This window comes from Microcebus murinus, chromosome 2 (genome assembly GCF_040939455.1).
Source record: "Microcebus murinus isolate Inina chromosome 2, M.murinus_Inina_mat1.0, whole genome shotgun sequence".
NCBI classification, from domain to species: Eukaryota; Metazoa; Chordata; class Mammalia; order Primates; family Cheirogaleidae; genus Microcebus; species Microcebus murinus.
In genome coordinates, this window is record NC_134105.1 from 68016509 (window position 1) to 68035361 (window position 18853).

Here is an 18853-nt window from a genome sequence, read left to right on the forward strand (position 1 = left end):
CTCCCGCAGCGCGTAGGCAGGGAAGCAGCCCCAGGGTTGCTGAGCCGACAGCTTCAGAACGCCCTTCCTCCTGGCTCCTAAAGTCCACAGCCCAGGATTCCCCGTCGGGTGAGGTTGCGGTGGGTGTGAGGCACGGACCGAACCTGTCGGACCCGACGCTCTCATCAACTTACCTAAATTACAAAACTCTTTGCTAGCGGAAAACCGAGGACAACACCCGGTTCGTATTGGGTGACGTCACATCACAGTAACCAATCACAAGTCTTCTTTGAAAGAGACTGTTAGAGAGCAGACACTATTGGTGGTGGTGCTTTGTCAATCTAGACTCTATTGGTGGTGGCGATTTGTCAATCTCAGCAGAGGACTCGCCTCTTTTCTCTTAGCAACGGATGCGTCCTAGCAACAACCGGCAGAGGCTCTGCAGTTTGTGCTTTTGGGATTTGTTTTTCTGAGAGGGGAGAGTCAAACACTCGTCTACAGCTCTCGCAGGAGCTTTACTCCTGGGTTCTACAAAGAGGATCGGATCCTTTCCCTTTAGTTTGGCAGTATCAGGTAAGGGAAGCTCTGAATGGGAAGGGAGGCGTTGAAAAGTATTTTACTCTATCAAGGGCATTAAAACACTCGTTGTGCCAGCGAATGTGCTAGTGGCAATGAAGAATACAAAAAATTATAAGACTTTCCCTGGTTTCAAAGAGCTTCCAGCCTAGCCAGGGAGACAAAAATAGCAACATCAGTTAACGACACTCTAAGAACTTTGAGGACAGGTACCGTCTTGTGAATTCACAGGTTATACGTGTCAATATCTATCACATTGCCTGGCATATGGTAGTAGCTCAATAAACCATGAACAAATGAATTCGAAAACAGCATGATTCTGGTTATCCATCAGTACGAGGGTCAAAGAAGAAAAGAACAATGTGGACTGAAGTAGTTAGAAAGATGACTTCAGGACCCTCAAGAAAAGGCTGGAGTAGATAAAGAGTGAGGGTGATGAACCAGGAATATGCACTCTTTGAAAGTAAGGACCTTGTCTTATTCCTTTAGTGGCTACCTCATACCTAATTGCTGCTCAATACTTTCTCTCTCCTCCCCAGTGTATGCTGAATGCTGAATGAATTCACAGCAATCTTTCAGGCAGCTGAGTTTGAGGCTTTCTGCCCTTGCAGAGGCTTGGCATAATTAGCTACACACAGTGTGACTGGAAAGTGTCAGAGAGAACAATATTGTTTAGCCCAAGTGAGAAAGTCGGGGGATTTGGAAAGAAGGTTATATTGGAGTTAGGCCTTGAGGATAAGTAACTTTTAAGCAAGCAGAGAGATGCATGCACAGCGTGGAGCTGGAGGAGCAGGAGGGCTGGAAGGGAATGGGATTCTCTAGAGAGGGAGGTGGGACGTCCCAGAACTGTTTGGGAATGGAGGCCTGAGTAGAACTGGAAAGGTGGGTGTGGTGAAGCAGACTGTGAAGGGTGTTGAAGGCCATACATACAAGTTTGGACTCTACACCATTTTTCAAAGTCTGGTCTGCTGATCACCAGTGCAATATGCAATATGCTATATCTGCTCTCTGTGTCCCTTCAAGAAAGCCACCTGACCTCTCAGAGCCTCTATTTTATCATCATAAAATTGGGATGAAAATAATAGTAATAATAAAATGTGGTTAATCAGTATTCAGTAGTACAGAAGGAAAATTATAGTTAACAATAATTAATTGTGTATGTCAAAATGGAGAAGAGAAGATAAATGTTTGAGGTGGTGGATATCCCAGTTACCCTGATTTGATCATTATACATTGTATACATGTATGCAAATGTTACATGTATTCCCAAAATGTGTACAACTATATATCAATAAAAAATTTTTGGCCAGGTGTGGTGGCTCACACCTGTAATCCTAGGAGGCCGAGGCAGGCGGATTGCTCAAGGTCAGGAGTTCGAAACCAGCCCGAGCGAGACTCTGTCTCTACTAAAAATAGAAAGAAATTAATTGACCAACTAAAAAATATATATATATACAAAAAATTAGCCAGGCATGGTGGCGCATGCCTGTAGTCCCAGCTACTCAGGAGGCTGAGGCAGTAGGATCCCTTGAGCCCAGGAGTTTGAGGTTGCTGTGAGCTAGGCTGATGCCATGGCACTCACTCTAGCCTGGGCAACAAAGTGAGACTCTGTCTCAAAAAAAATTTTTTTTATGTGGTTAAGATTAAATTAAAAATACATGTAAGGTACTTAGAACTATACCTGACATGTATTTGAAAAAAATATATGTGAAAAAATATGAAGGGAAATGTTTATACACAAATACACAGATACCCACACCCACACTTTGGTCAAGATTTTGTAATCAGAGAACTAGGTACAAAATAAAACTTGTGATATTTTGACTATGGGCTATGAAAAACTATTCAATCTGTATTGATTTATTAAAATGAGGCAAATGAGTCTGAGATGACTGAGTTGATGATGATGAACCTTTATTTCCTTAAGTCTTCACAATCACCTCAAGAGGTATATTTTATTATTATTCCCATTAAATAGATGAATAAATTGAGACTAAGAGAAGGTAAGTCATTTGTCCAAAGTTACTTAGTAGGTAAAAAGCAGAACTTGTTTTTAAACCCTGCTAGTTATACTCCTGAAATCACACTCCTAACCATTTAACAAAATGGGACAAAGGTACACATTGAGAAGATAACAAGAGTTTGATTGGTGATGACCTTGGCTAGTGTTATATACTGTCAAAATTGATGAGCAATTCCATAGAAAACTTTTGGAGACATTCTCTGACAGTGCAAATGAACCTTAGTGGTTATCTGTTCACCAAGACTAAAGTACAATTTAAATTATGTTAATTTTAAAATTATGATCATACATGCATGTTGTGGGCCTGTCTCTCCCAGTGGACTTTAAGCTCGTCTTTGTATCTGGGATGCCTGTCAGACAGCCCAGCACAAGGTAGCACAGAGCATCTACCTGGCATGGAAACTGTAGCAGGAGGCAGGTGAACAAGTGTCCTCTGTAGTGCTTCCATGGCAGGGCCTGTGGCTGAAACCTTAACATTTTGGCAGGTCACTGGAGTGTGCTTCAGCTGAATGGCTCCACTAGAACAGCAGGATCTAATCGGCAAGATTGTTTTTGTAATAAACATTTGGTCACAGAACATCCATTCTATAAAGATTTGATTTAGCCCAGGGCAAAACTTAGAAAACATTATTATATTTACTGCATGATACTACATGATGTTTGAAATTGTAAACCAGAATTTACTAATGATATCATCTCTTTATGCAGCCTAAGTCAGAACCATGGCAACAAAAACTCCAAAACGTGGCAAAAAGGCAGCACGTGGCAAAAAAGCACAAAACTTGACATTACCTGGTAGGATTGTTTTCATTTAATGGGATTTTTTGTGGATTTAGTATTTGTACATATATTAGCAGCCAAAATAGTTGCGGCTTTACGTAGCAGATAAAGTGAAATATTTTTTGTTGTCATAAAGTCAAATGCATGCAGAATTAAATATATGGAGATTAATTCTTTTGATTCATTGCATTACAGTGTTAAATGCCATATAATGAATGCCACAGTAAATATATCACTAAGAGATAACTCTGTGTGAAAGACATTCAGATTTTCTCTATTTAATTATTCACAAGTTAGTTTAAGTTTTCATTGTATATTTGTATTTACGTTTTATGTTTTGAGGTTTAGTAAAAATTATAATTGTAAAAAACTATAATAAAATCTATATTTGATTCAAAAATATAAAGTTGACATCATTTTATTATATTCTAGCTGGTGAAGAAACGGAACCAGTAAATATGGAGAGCATGGGTAAGTGCCAATACAATTTAGAATTTATGTATTCAGTTTCATAATATCTTAATTTGTAATAAGCAAGCAAGAATAATACAGATTGAAGTGATCAATCAAAATGTACTTGGGATAAAATTACATCATGTCTTTTAAAATACAAAATGAAATATTTTAAAGAAAGAATAAAAAATAAGAGCAGAAAAGAGAATTTCAAACTGAGAAAGAGACTTGGACTAAGCGATCCCTTAAAAATCCATTATATGATTATTGAAAGACCTTTTATAACCATAAAGTATTGTAAGCCTGCAAGTTGTTACTTTTATCACAATAGTATTTTTTAAACTCTGGCTCTTAGGTAATATTAATCTGTACTTCATGATAAAATTCCACTAATTCAAAGAAAGATATTGATTTTTATGCAAATAAACTAGAACTTAGACAACGAAATTAATGTTGTTCTACTTTTTTTTTTTCCCACTCTGTCGCCTGGGCTACAGTGCCGTGGCATCAGCCTAGCTCACAGCAACCTCAAACTCCTGGCTCAAGCAATCCTTCTGCCTCAGCCTCCCAAGTAGCTGGGACTACAGGCATGTGCCACCATGCCCGGCTAATTTTTTCTATATATTTTTAGTTGGCCAATTAATTTCTTTCTATTTTTAGTAGAGACGGGGGTCTCGCTCTTGCTCAGGCTGGTTTCAAACTCCTGACTTCAAGTGATCCTACTGCCTTGGCCTCCCAGAGTGCTAGGATTACAGGCGTGAGCCACTGTGCCCAGCCAATGTTGTTCTACTTTTAAAGTCTATATCATCTTATTCCAGCAGGACCTTTTTTTGGTGGGGTGAAGGGGGAACGTGTCCCTTAGTATGCACTTAGATGACACACTTCACTTTCAGAAACAGAAAAGAAACAGTGAAGGTGAGAAGGAAAATGCCTTGTAGGCCACTGTAAAGATTTCAGCTTTTAATCATATAGGATGAAGAAGTATTAGTGGTATTTAAGCAGAGATTAAAGTGATCTGACTGCTGTTTTAAAAGAATCACTCAGGCTACAGGAACTGCAAGAGCAAGAACAGAGGCAGGGAGACTAGTCAGTAGGTTAGGGTGGCAATCCAGGGGAAAGAGGGTGGTGGCATGGCCCAGGCTACTAGATGGGGCAGAGGCATGGAGAGGGCAAGAGATGTCAGCTACAGGTAAGTGGCCCTATCATTAGCACCCAAGCATAGTGCCTAGAGCAGGGTGTGCTGCCCAGTAAATAGTTATTGAATTAATGCAACACCCAGAAACTTGGGAGTCATTCTAGGTTCCTTTCTCTCCCTCAACACATCCCCACCCCCACCCAAACCATCCCAACTTCTGTCAATTTCATCTCTAATATATATCGCAAACTCATCTGCTTGGAATTATCTCCCCACCTGCAAACCTGCAACCCTAGTCCAAACCTCTGCATCCCTCACTTAGATTAGTTCCTAAGGCTCCTAACTGACATCACAGCTTCCACTCAGGCTCCTTTCTTTTTTTATTTTGGCATATTATGGGGGTATAGATTTTAAGGTTTTGATAAATGCCCTTGCCCCCCCCTTCCCCCACAAGTCTGAGTTTCCAGCATGACCATCCCCCAGACACTCAGGCTCCTTCTATCTGTTTGGCATACAGCCGCCTGACCATGTCTCTTTCCTGCTTAAACTCCCCCATGGCTTTTCTTTGCCAGTGGAGACTCCTTACAGTGGTCCTGGCTCTGCCTTCCTCTCTAGCCCTGTCTCCTCCTCCCCTCCCCCAACCTACAGTCCACCAGCCTTGCTTAGCACAGAACTGTCCAAATTTACTCCTGCCTCAGGGCCTTTGCTTTTGCTGCTTCTGATGCCTGGATAGATCTTCCCTACGATCTCCTTCTCATGACTGAGATCTAGGTTCCGATCTCACCTCCTCAGGAGGCCTTCCTTGACTGCTCTGTCACCTATTAATTGCTTTCATAGCTCTGAAAATTCTGAAGTTAAAGTCCAGTCAATGCTTGTTACTGGTGGAGGTTCCATAAAGTCCCTTTGAATACCGACTGTGGAAGTTTTGTGTGGTCTGTTGGCTGCCAGTTGTTGGCAATTATTACTGATCGCCAACCCCAACTAGAAACAGTTCTACTAGTTTTATTGACTTCTAAATAAAGGAATGTTAGATCCTATAGTAAAGTTGCCTTGAAAACCAATTAGTGTGAAAAGATCATTTCTTGTGAAAAATATCAGGCTTGTAGAATTTGAGTGTGTGTGTTTAGTGGGGCCAGGTAACATAGGTCCACAGTGGTCCCCGACCTTTTTGGCATTGGGGACCAATTTCATGGAAGACAATTTTTCCACGGCCAAGGTTTGCATGGGGGTGGGGGGAATGGTTTCAGGCTGATTCAAGCACATTATATATTTACTGTGCAAACCTCTCTGCTAATGACAATCTGTATTTGCAGCCACTCCCCAGCGCTAGCATCACCACCTCAGCTCCACCTCAGATCACCAGGCATTAGATTCTCATGAGGAGCAACCTGGATCCCTCACACGTGCAGTTTACAGACAGGTTCATGCTCCCGTGAGAATCTAACGCAGCTGTTGATCTGACAGGAGGCGGAGCTCAGCGGGTGATGCCAGGGATGGGGAGCGGCTGTAAACACTCCTGAAGCTTTGCTCACTTGTCCACTGCTCACCTCCTGCTGTTCAGCCCGGTTCCTAACAGGCCATGGACTTGGGGGTGGGGGTGGGGTGGTTGGGCACCACAGACAGGACACAATCTTTGTCTGTGTCTCTCCAGTTTCTTGGTTGGCAGGAAGCTTTCTGGTCTTTCTAAATGCCTGTTTATAAAGGATGGCCGCCTCCTTTTTGGTACTAGTGCAGTATGAGTCTCACAGTTCCACCTAGTGGTTTTCTAAGGCAAAACTACAGAACTTTTATTATGCAGTCGACATTCTACAAAATGACAGTATGTTTTCAAAGGATTACTAGTATTGAATCAAGTTGACAGTCACTTACTGAGCATCTCATATGTGCCAGGAGTTATGGTTAATATTTTGAGGGAGATAAAAATGGGTAGTTTGTCCCTAATTCATTAACAACTTGAATTCCAAATGTTACACAAACTGCAATTTGCAATATATTAGTATTTCTGCATATAATCAGTGTTATGCACACAGTCATTAAAATCCCCCAAATTACCTGCATACCATAAAGCCACTGGAGTGGGGGGAAATATTTCCATGGGGAGGCCACTGTACTTCTCCCCTTGCTGGTGCATTGGTTGAGCAGCTGGGGGGAGGATGGCAGGATGCCCAGGTGTGTGGGAGCTGGAAAAGAGGGAGTAGGGTCTGGGACCCTAGGAGTGCTAAGTTGGGGAGAGAGTTCTGGGGCAGACACAAAGCTAAGACTGGTGTGGCTGCAGAGATGGCAGTAAGGATGAGAAAATGGGAAGACAAGAGAGGAGTTGGCAGCAAGCAAAATGCTCTTTGCTCTCTTCCATCCACTATCTCAGGCCTTCGTGCCACAGAGGACTGGCCTGGGGGTGGGGGAGGGGACTGGAAGACCAGGGATGGAAGCCTCTTGAACACTCTCCTCCCTCCGCTTCTCAGGGTAATACTGGGACTGGTAAGCCAGAGGCGAAAAATGGGATTCCCCACCCACCTTCCTTCCTATGTCCAAGGGTACATTAATACAAGTCCACGGGTTTATTTGGGTTGCAGTTATTAATGCAACCTAATTGAGAAGTCAGTAATTGAAAAATGTGAAGAATAATTGAGTAGCAATAAGTTTGACGGTATAAAGCAGGACCCCTAAAGAGTAGATGTCCCTATCAAGGGATCAAGGGAAGGTTTCTTCAAAATGGGAGATTATTGAGCAGATCAGTGGCTCTCTTTCCTACCTCCGTGTAGGAAAAGTTGCATAAAAGTAGGAAAACTTGAAAGGAGAGGAATAGCTGATGGAGCCAGGGTGGTGGAGGAGGGCGCAGAGGGGCCAAGCAGGTCCTCTGAGCTTGAGGAAGGGCAGAAAGGCGGTGTCTGTGTTGAGCAAGGTGGGCAGGGGCTGCAGGACCTGGCCAATTCTGTGCTATTCAGACCCTGTTTTCTCTGTAAAGCAGGAGCCAGTTACCTGGTGAGAGAGAGCAGCAGGTGAGAGGGTAAGACTAGGGATGTTTTAGGAAAGCAACGCGAGCTCAGAAGAACCTCAAAAGTGGATCATACCTTCAGACCAATACTTTCACTTTTAAAATCTATCCCAAGAAAATCGTTTGAAATGTGATAAAAATGTATAAACTAGATATTAGTTTGTGGAATTATTAGAAACAATAATTAGAAACAAATGAGAAGAAAATCAGAATACATGTCAACAACAGAATGCTTTAAAATTATGCTACAGATTTAAATTAATTTAAAATGATATTTCAGAAATATTATTTAATGTCATGGTAAAATATTTGTGACATAACAGTAGACATTAAAAGCAAGATTTAGAATTCCAGAACAAAATAGAGCAAAATATTAATAGAGATTCTTTTTTTCTTGAGGGATAGTATTATGGGCCATAGTTTCCTTCTTTTTTATCTTTTTTTGACATTTTTGTAATAGATAGATTTACTTTAAATATATTTAAAGTAAATCTATAAATATATTTACTTTATATATATACTTTATATATATATACTTTAAATATATTTAGAACAATAATTTTAAAGTCTCAAAATTTGAACCAAGAGTATTATTAAAAACAAGCAATTGTATATTTCCTATTGCTAATTTGCAAGTAGTTATATTTAATGTCCAAATTCTACTTTGTCTTTCCTAGGTCATCCAGAAATTTATCCTTTAGTATTAACTACTAAGACTCAGGAAATATTTAAGTGTCGAGTAGAGGAAGATGTCACAGATGAACAACCTTACAAGCTTATCAATAAAGAAACTTTTTTTGAGGACTTTAAGAACAGAGGTCCAATCTCTGATTTTTACCCAGTCAAAAAAATTATCCAGGTAAGTACAATGTCCCTCTTTATTTTTCAGTCCTACCTCAAGAAGTTCCTGGTACAGAATAACACAAGTTGGAAAGATTGTTGAGTTCCAATCTGACATTCCTCATTACTTTGGGCAAATGCTCACTGGCCCACGCCTCCTTAGGAATTCTGTTTGTTGATCCTCTGTGAAAAGGAAAGTTCTGTCAGTGACGGAATATTTCATCCCACACCCAGAAAAGCTCATCCTTGTCCAGTTTTAATTAGAATAGGAATCTACCCTTATTTTCTCATATTTCTTTAATTCATAATTTTGGTCCAAATTTATCTCTAAGCATGCTACGGAGCACAACACCACATAAAAATAATGCTTCTAGCCAGTGCAGTGGCTCATGCCTATAATCCTAGCACTCTGGGAGGCCGAAGCAGGAGGATCCCTTTAGGTCAGGAGGCCAGCCTTAGCAAGAGTGAGACACATCTCTACTAAAAATAGAAAATATTAGTTGGGTGTGGTGGTACACACCTGTAGTCCCAGGAGGACTCAAGAGGCTGAGGCAGGAGGATCTCTTGAGCCCAGGAGTTTGAGGCTGCTGTGAGCTAGGCTGACAGCACTGCACTCCAGCCCAGGCAACAGAATGAGACTCTGTCTCAAAAGGAAAAAAAAAGCTTCTCTTTTCCTGTTAGAAATAATATTGCATGGTAAATTTCTTTGGACTCATTGTGTTTTTAAAAGCTTTTTTAGGTTAATATAATTTTGCAATTTGGGGTGTTCAGCCATAGATTAGCACAATGGTTATCTTTTATGATTGGTTGTTTAGAGAAATATCAAGTTTGTGTCAGCATCTGAATAAACCAAATGGCCACTGAACATTAACTGTCTCTTTTGATTATATTCGTGTAGGAATATCCTGGAGAGGAGCTCCTGCTTGTTTATGACAAAGACTTCAAATATGGACTGAACTTTTATCTTATTGGAACTGAAGAGGGCAAGGAAAACTATTTAAATGTAAGCCCTTGCTATTTGCTCTCAGAAGGAAGCAGTACCTCTAGAGATCCCTCCCTATCTATGTGTAACGACAATTATTATTGTTTAGCTCTGTTTCCCTGGGACCCACATCAGGTTCTGGCACCTAGAATAGGTGACCAGTAAGTGGGGGAAGAACTAACTCAAGCATCTCAAGGTAGCAGATGCTCTGCTTATTTGCCCTTCCATCCTTGACCCAAGGAGAAAGGAAACTGCAACCCTGGAGTACTACTGCTCTCAGATACTCCTGGCTCCCACTTTCCTAGTTCTCTCCTTACCATCCCCATGGCTTTGGGTAAGTTACAGAGCTTCTCGTCTGTAAAATGGTGGCCCCAATAATGCCCATTTCCGGGGCTCACATGAGGATTAAATGGGCTCATACAGGCAAAGCCCTTTGTTCAAGGTGAGCAAGAAAAGTGACACATGTATGGGACTCGCTTTCCCATCTTGCTTTGGGAGGTTTGGTTAAATTGTTTGAGGGTGAAACAGGGGTTTGTGTGGTTATCCAACAAGCAAGAAGAACAAAGGAAAACCATAGAATTAAAAAGTCTTTGACAATTTTTAATTAAAAATAATCTTTTACTTAGTTTTAACATTTTTAATTTTATTTTTATGGCAGTTTTTCTGCTTTTAGTTTTTTTATTATAGTGAAATATTTTAAATGTATAGAAAAATACAGAGAGTAGTGTAACAAATATCCACACAATCACTATGCAGAATCAACAAATGTTAATATTTTGCATATTTACTTCAAAACTTAAAAAAAAATAAATATTACAGATAATGTTTTATTCCATCTTGTATCCTCCCTAATTTCATTTTCTTCACTCTTTCCTATAAGGAAAAATTATTCTAGTTATTATATACCTTTCTTGCCTGTGATTTTATACTTTTAGCATATATGTATGTTCCACAAATAATGTATTTTATTGTTTATTAATTTAAAATTCACATAGAAATTATATCATGTTGTAAATTATATCATATCGATTTGTAATTCATTGTGCAACTTTTGTTTTTCATTGAATTACAAAATTTTAAGATCTATAAATATTGGTACATTTAGATACTATATATATGTAGATCAGGTTTGTTCATTATAATTGCTTTATGGAATTTTATTTTATGATTGTACCACACTGTCCTTGATCCATTCCCCTATTAATACTCATTTGTTTGTTCATTTTTTCACTATTTCAAATAAAGTAACAGTGAATATATATATTTTTTCTTATCTCCCATCTTTTTCTCTTTTCTTCTTCTATTTCCTTGATGTCTCTTTCTTACTTTCTCTTGTTTTATTTTTTGCTGTACTTCCTGCTCATAATTCAAAAGCATGAAGCAACAAATAGTAAGAAAGTAATTTTTATAAAAGTAAAGTATATTACAAAATATATACATGTAGCTATAACCTAAATTTGGCCATATATTTTAGAATACTATTTATTTTACTCTAGCCTCCAGAAGTACCAGAAGAGCAGGAAGAACATAAAGATTATATTTCTGAAGAACTGTATATTTATAAACCACCTGTCTCTAAACCATGGGTTTCTTTGGGAAGTGAAAAAGAAATTGAAGAAGAATCAGTTAAGGAATCTACAAAGCAGGTCAGAGGTTTAAATATGATCCCCAGTCATTATTACCTCTCTGTAGGTGAACATTTATTCCTGAGGGATTTGTAACATTTACTGTATTTGCTATGGGCATATGGTTTTTTGTTTTGTTTTGTTTTGACAGAAGAATGGTCATTGTCTTATGGGGATGTGAAGGGTTGAATTGTATCCCCCAAATAAGATATGTTGAAGTCCTAATTTCTAGTAACTCAGAATATGATTCTATTTGGAAATAGGATCATTGCAGCCATAATTAGTTAAGATGAGGTCACACTGGACTAAGGTGGACCCCTTATCCGATATGACTGGTGTCCCTGTAAGAAGATAGCCATGTGATGACACAGAGACACAGGGAGAATACCATGTGAAGAAGGAGGCAGAGATGGGAGGTATATATCTATAAGCCAAAGAACACCAAGGACTGCTGGCCATCACCAAAAGCTAGGGGAGAAACAAGGAACAGATTCTCCCTCAGACCCCCCCTCCCAGAAGGAACCAACCTGCCAATATCTTGACTTCAAACTTCTAGCTCCACAACTGTAAGAGAATAAATTCCTATTGTTTTAAGCCACCCCGCTTGTGGTACTTGGTTACACAGCAGCCCTAGGAAACTATTAATAATACAGTGGTGTTCCCTCCCAGAGACTCCTGTGCAGAGGATTTGTGTAGGAGAGATTTATTATGAAAGTGCACCATAAGAGAGGAAAAGCAGCAGGACAGGGACATGGAAGAAGCCCTGCAAGAGTGCAACCTCAGGTAACAGTCTGGCAGAGGGAAGCCTTCAGCCTGAACCTGTAGAGCAACTCTAGAGTGTAAACTGCACCTCAGAGTTGTCCCAAACGGAAGCCAAGGAAATGGGTTTAGATATGCCTCTTGCCAGTCCACCATTGGTCAAGATGTAAACTGCCAGTCACTTCCTGTTCTTTGTACCTATAAGCAAAGTGGCCCCTATGCCTTAGAGCAGTCCTCCAAAGAGGCACACCAGGTGGAACCCATGGCCATGGAAAGCACAAGGAGCAGAGGGGCACACAGAAAGCCTACAGAAGGATCTGGGCATGGCACCAGGGTTGTCTGCCACACGTCCATTCTTCCCCAGGTACTTCATTATGTTACCTTTACTGTTTACATGTGTTGCAGATTAGATATATGATTTCTCGAAAACGAAGTAGATTTGGTGCACCAATTAAGTTCAGTGACCAGAATGCTTCTTATGTAAAAGATGCCTATATTGAATGTACAGCCTACCCAGATAAAAATTTTACCCTTAAACAACTGGAGAAAGACATCAGCATGCAAGTGGTCCCCGAAATCAAGGACATGAGTACTCAAACAAAATGGTAAGTGTGTGATAGGGTCTGTGTATTTTTACAGCCAATGACAGTAAAATCTAGCAACTTCCATGATTATTTTGAGAGGTCTTTATTATAAATAGCAATGGATTAAAAATGATGACACATATATCTCCACAGAGTAATTCAATTCAGGATGATCTAATTATAGTCAACAATACCTTTAAAGATCAGAACAGGAAAATGAGACCCAAGTATATAGGACTATAAAGACTAGGAAGTGGGAAAATGAGTGATGCTGTTAATAATTACAGTGCTGGGCATCTCTCACCTGGAATATTACCATTGCCTTCTAACTGCTCTATTCTACCACCTAAGTCATCATTCTTACACCTCAAATCAGATGATGTTTCTTCATTGCCTAGGTTTCTTCTTTGGCTTCCATCACTTACAGAAGTACATCCATCCAGAGCTCTTAAGATGGCATATAAGCTCCTTCCTCCATGACTGGCACTGCCCCTCCAGCCTTGACACCCCTGTTCCTAAATAAGCCCTCTGTGCTCCAGCCCTGTGAGCTGCTTCCAGTTCCCAGAATACCTGCTGTTCCTCTGAATAATACGCCCTACACCCTCATCCACCTGGGGAGGCCCACTTTACTCACTAACACCCAGTTCAGTGCCTCTTCCTCTGTGATCTGGAAATACCAGGTGGAGTCTATCACTTCCTCCTCTGGGTCCCCACGAGAGCTTAGAGTCGCTTTGTGGTCAGACCAATGACTCATGTTGTACTCAATTTTTTACTTGTCTGTCTGCCTTCGATCTGGAGCACTTTGAGGGTACAAACCTTATCAATTTCACATGGCAAACTCTTGATTAAAATGTAGCCAGTGGATGAATGAACTGATGTGAAGTGGATTGCTAAGGGAATGCTTTGTGGACTCAAGCTAGCTAGGCTTTGTATGTTGTATAAATTTGAAGACATATTTGGCTAAGCTTTGCATTTTTTAAAGATTTTTTTTAACTTTTTATTTTGAAATAACTTTAGATTTAAAGAAGAAAAACCATGGATTTGGAATATGATGGAAAATAGGAAAAAGGCCCATTTTTTTAAATGACCAGAACAATGCAAGGGTGTGGGAAGAACAGTGCTTGTGTAGGAGCACAAGGAGAGCAGCCGGGGTAGGAAGGAGGGAGTAGCAGAGGTAGACATAGAGCTGGGTCCTCTGTGGCAGACAGTAGGGAACTTTGGCAAGTTCTGAAGCAAGGAAGAGCCAGGATGATAGGGCCACTAAAATAAAGATGAGCCAGGCAGTATGGATTGGAAGGCAGGGAAGGAAAAGCCTGGAGTTGAAGAGATTGGCCAAGTAGGAGCCTGTTGTAATGAAACCAGGCATTGGTAATTAAAATGTAACCAATGTCTAAAGTAAGGTGTGGCATTAAATAGAGACAAAGGGTAGAAAAGAGACATGTATAAATATAAAAAGTGTTATGAATCCTATAATTAAAACAAACAAAAACCAACTTTCTTTAGCCCTCCAGCTGTTTCATACTATTTCTCCTCTTCTTTACAACAAAATTCCTCACAGCGGCTGTCCACACTCTCTAGTTCCACATTCTCTTCTCCACTCTGTCTTGAGCCACTCCAGACAGTCCTAACAAGCTCACTGAAGACCCCCCAGTAGTCTGATTGCCCAATCCAGTGGTCAATTTTCAGACCTTCTCAGCAGAATGCAACATGGTTGACTATTTCTCCTTGAAATGCTATGTCCACTTGATTTATGGACAATGCTTATTTCTCCCCTCCTAACTCATTGGCAGCTCCTTCTCACTTTCTTTTACTGGATCCTCCTCTTCCCAATTTCTGAACATTAGAGGACCCCAGGCCTAGTTCCTTTCGATCTTTTCTCTAACTGTACTAATCCCTGGGTGAATTTATCCAGTCCTGTGGTGTTACCTATCATCTGTTTGCTAATGACTTTCAAATCTGCATTCAACCTCAATCTCTCCCCTTAACTCCACATTCATGTGTTCATCTACTTACTTGAATGTCTAATAGGTGTCTCAAATTTAACATGCCCAACAACAAACTTTTGATTTTCCACCTTCAAACCTGCAACTTCCTAAATCTTCATCTCAGTAAATGGTAATGATATTCTTCTAATTACTCAGACCAAAGACCTTGGATTTTGTTGAGTCTATCTTCAAAGTATATCTGCTGCATTTTTCTTGGATTAAGCCATCATCACCTCTTGCTTGGTTTCTTGTAATTCCTTCCAACTGGGCTTCCTTTACCCATCCTTCCTCTTCTACATTCTGTTCTACATAGAACAGCCAGAAGTGTTTCAGATCATGTCACTGATCAAAACCCTCCAATGGCCTCCCATCCCAAAGGAACTTACAAGGCTTCATATGATCTGGATCCCTTTGCCCCTCTACCCTCATTTCCCACAGTTCCCCTAGCTCATCTATTTCAGCCACACTAGCTTCCTTGTTCCTTAAATTCACCAAGCATACTCACACCTGATGTGTTTATGTTACAGTTCCTTTTTATAGAATGCTCTTCCACAGGAATCTTTATGGCTCGTTCTCTCCTTTATTCAGATCTCTGTTCAAATGAGGCGTTCTTTGACACTCCTAATAAAAGCAGCAACTCCAATTACTATGTATCTCCTTACTCTATTTGTCTTCAGGGTGCTATCATCACTTGATATGTATTTTTCATTGTCTCTCTTCTGCCCCCTGCCTTTAGAATTTAAGCTCCATGAGACAGGAAGTTTGTGTGTTTTGTTTATTAATGATGAATCTGGGTGAAGGGTTCCTTGTACCCTTCTTACAACTTTTCTATAAGTTTGAAATGGTTTCTAAACAAAACTTTTACAAAACAAGAGCTTTTTGATTGTGTTGGAAGGAAATACATGTATACTTTGAATGGTATCTAAAATAAAGAAAAAATTCAATGTAGAGAATGTAAATATAAAATAATATTCTAATATCATTATGACTGAGACAAACTTTTGATCTGTCATGACCTGTATTTGCTTTTCTTTGACCTAATTTTGGGTATTGAATTTTCTTTTAATATATTAGGACATATCCCAAAAATGCTACTACACAATATTATCCAAGAGAATTCTCAGAAAAGGAAAAAAAGGTACTCCAACAATCAAAGCCTTTGGCTGATTTTCTTGAAAGTGTGTCTGTAAGGTAAAAAAATTGTCTATTAAATTTTAAAGTAAAACATAAAATGTGTATATTTACTTATAAGAATAGGTCTTAATAAACAATTCTATATATGATATGATGTCTAGGTGGAAAGTGTGCAGTTATCAGATACGCATAAACATATGACACATTGTACAGATTCTCAGTATTTCTTTCCTTTCTACTGCTAAGCATCATCTTAGACCTCCCAAGGTGGGGCCACACCAAACACCATGTGAACAGTTAAGTGTATGAGAATGTTTTTCTACTTGCGAATTAACAATTGTTTATATTTATCATGGTTACTTTTCTGGAAGTCTTTTTCTCCACTCCTCATTCCCCCTCTCAGCTTCATTGACTTTTTTTTTTTTTTCTGGCAATGGACTAACTGATGGATTCATTGACTTTTATAGGATAATGAGGTTGAGGATGCTGTGGATGTTAAGGATGGTCATTAGGATGATAGGTATTTGTAAAAATATCATTTTAAATGAGAACCTGAATTCAATTCAGATGTACTTTTTGGATGTTTCACCCTTATCACTAATTCCTGTGTTACTGCCACTCTTACTGACTCTGAAAGAAAGATGTCATCAAAACTCCCCCTATGCTGGTACTAGGACCTTGAGCAAAACCTTGGAGCTTCTAAACCAGAGAAAGAGCTTGACAAGGTCTCATCAAGCTGATATCAGAGTTCAGAGAAGTACAACCAATGGTAGACAAGTCTGTCAGTTGTAGTCAATAAGTTGGTTTCCATTTCTTTCCACAATTAAAAATTTGGTTGTCAAGTTGGTATATAGCCCAAGTTAAGCTCTTTTATTTTTATTTTTAAGAAAACATCAATTAGTTCTTTCAGACTGGATTAAATGTCCTAAACATTCTTACAACTCTCAAAAGTTGTTACTTATATTTAGGGAGAATCTGATTCAAAAATTCATTTAATAATTCAGAGAGTGCATTAACTATTTGCCACCCACTCACAGGAAGCATGCTATAATTTTTCTTATATGGGCAATGAGAAAGAAATAAGAAAACCTAAGGTTTATTTTTCTTCATATCAAAATTAAGTAGTCATTAAAATTTTTCCTGGAAGAACATTAAAAATGAGAAGTCCGTTTTCATATGATTCATGTCTAGGGAAAACTAGACCTTGAGAAAATAAAAAAAATTAAAAATGTTCAAAATAAATGGCTATAGTCAATTCTCAATTATCTATATTGTATGTTACCTTTAGACCTGGGCTTTTATTTTTTTCTCCCAATTGCCATGCTTATATGGAAAGGAATAGTGTACAGCTTTATAATTTCCTCCCTGAGATGTGGAAAGGAAAAGCCAGATCTATAAGAAGAAAAGATATAAAAATTAGCCAGGTGTGGTGGCACGCACCTATAGTCCCAGCTACTCAGAGACTGAGGCAGGAGGGTCACTTGAGCCCAGGGATTTGAGGTTTCCATGAGTTATTGCACTCTAGCCTGGGCAACAGAATGAGGCCCTGACTCAAAAAGAGAAAAAGAAGAAAAAGAAAAATTGGCACCATAAGTATAATATCCTTGGCCAGGAGTAAACAAGAAACCCACACCGCCCACTTTTATATCACTGCCATACTTCCAACTTTAAAACTGTTTAAGGTTTATTTAATATTTTCAAATTAATATGAGCTTGATTTTGTTCTGGAAGAAAGCCCTTTCAGAAATGAGTTATTTCTTTCTCATAGAATGTTATCTGAAACAAACCTCAGGGAAACACTATTTGTAAAAGAAGGTGATGATGTGAGAGAGGAGAGGGAGACTTCAGGGGATTCACAAAGCAACTAAGGAACTTTTATTTTGGGGCTTTATCTTCACTCATTTATCTGAGGAGCCACGTGGTTCCTGGAAATCAAGAAATCCAAAACCAAAGGAAAGGTTTTGTCTTCATTTCTTCTTTGTGAATTACCTCCCCGTTCTGACTGAGAGGGAAGAAATCAAGAAGACATGAGTGCTGTGGCGTCAGCCTAGCTCACAGCAACCTCAAACTCCTGGGCTTAAGCAATCCTCCTGTCTCAGCCTCCCAAGTAGCTGGGACTATAGGTGTGAGCCACCACGCCAGCCTAATTTTATTTTCATTTTTAGTTGACTGGCTAATTTTTTCTATTTTTAGTAGAGACAGGGTCTCGCTCTTGCTCAGGCTGGTCTGGAACTCCTGACCTCAAGCAATCCACGTGCCTCAGCCTCCCAGAGTGCTAGGATGGGAGCCACCGTGCCTGGCCTTTAACTTCTCTCTTGAGAATTCCTTTCTCAAGTAAGGCTGAAACCAAAAGAAATAAGATTTTGAAAATGCTAACTAATGCTTCTGCTTGAAACTGAATTTAAACCTTCCAGTCCAGGGTGTGAACATACCCTGCACAGAGTTATTCGAAGTTTAAGGTGCTTATGAACCACCTGGGGATTTTGTTAAAATGCAGGTTCTGACTCAGCGGATCTGGAGTGGGGCCCATGACTCGGCATTTCTGACCAGCTCCAGGTCATGCTGCTGCTGCTGGTCTTTAAACCACAGTTTCAGTAGCAAGGTCCTAGGAAATGCTTCTATCAATATTTTGAAAGATGAAATACAAGAAGAATTTAACCAAGAGAGTACTCAATTAAGCAGTGACTGGTAGTGTTAATGATTAATGAGGTATCAAATAGTACCCTTTTTTACATTTTAGGAGTATCTATTATAATATTTAGTGTTTACATTTAATTTTCTAAATGAATAGTTTTTTCTTATTTTAAGAAATTAGTAACTGAGAACTGCTTTTTCAGCTTACCACATTTATTTTAAAAAACCCAAGACAGTTGGACTTCTGATCATTACAGTAAAACATTGAGTGACATTCTATTGTGGGAGAGTTCTAAGGGACTCTCAGAGTAAGAATAAGCGGAGCTTTCAAACCCAAACATGTAAAGGGACAATAAACATCGTAGTAAC

At 39.4% G+C, this 18853-nt stretch overlaps 1 protein-coding gene across 1 annotated transcript in view; it reads left to right on the forward strand.

Moving 5' to 3' along the window:
- The first annotated feature begins 393 nt into the window (after nt 1-393).
- Nucleotides 394-18853, forward strand: part of DNAI3 (dynein axonemal intermediate chain 3) — a 69131-nt gene continuing 50671 nt past the window's right edge. The window contains exons 1-8 of the mRNA XM_012747610.2: nt 394-552; nt 3287-3373; nt 3791-3829; nt 8619-8800; nt 9680-9784; nt 11260-11409; nt 12553-12752; nt 15791-15907. Coding sequence (XP_012603064.1) covers nt 3301-3373; nt 3791-3829; nt 8619-8800; nt 9680-9784; nt 11260-11409; nt 12553-12752; nt 15791-15907 — 866 coding nt within the window. The 5' untranslated portion in view covers nt 394-552; nt 3287-3300. The remainder of the gene's footprint in view (nt 553-3286; nt 3374-3790; nt 3830-8618; nt 8801-9679; nt 9785-11259; nt 11410-12552; nt 12753-15790; nt 15908-18853) is intronic.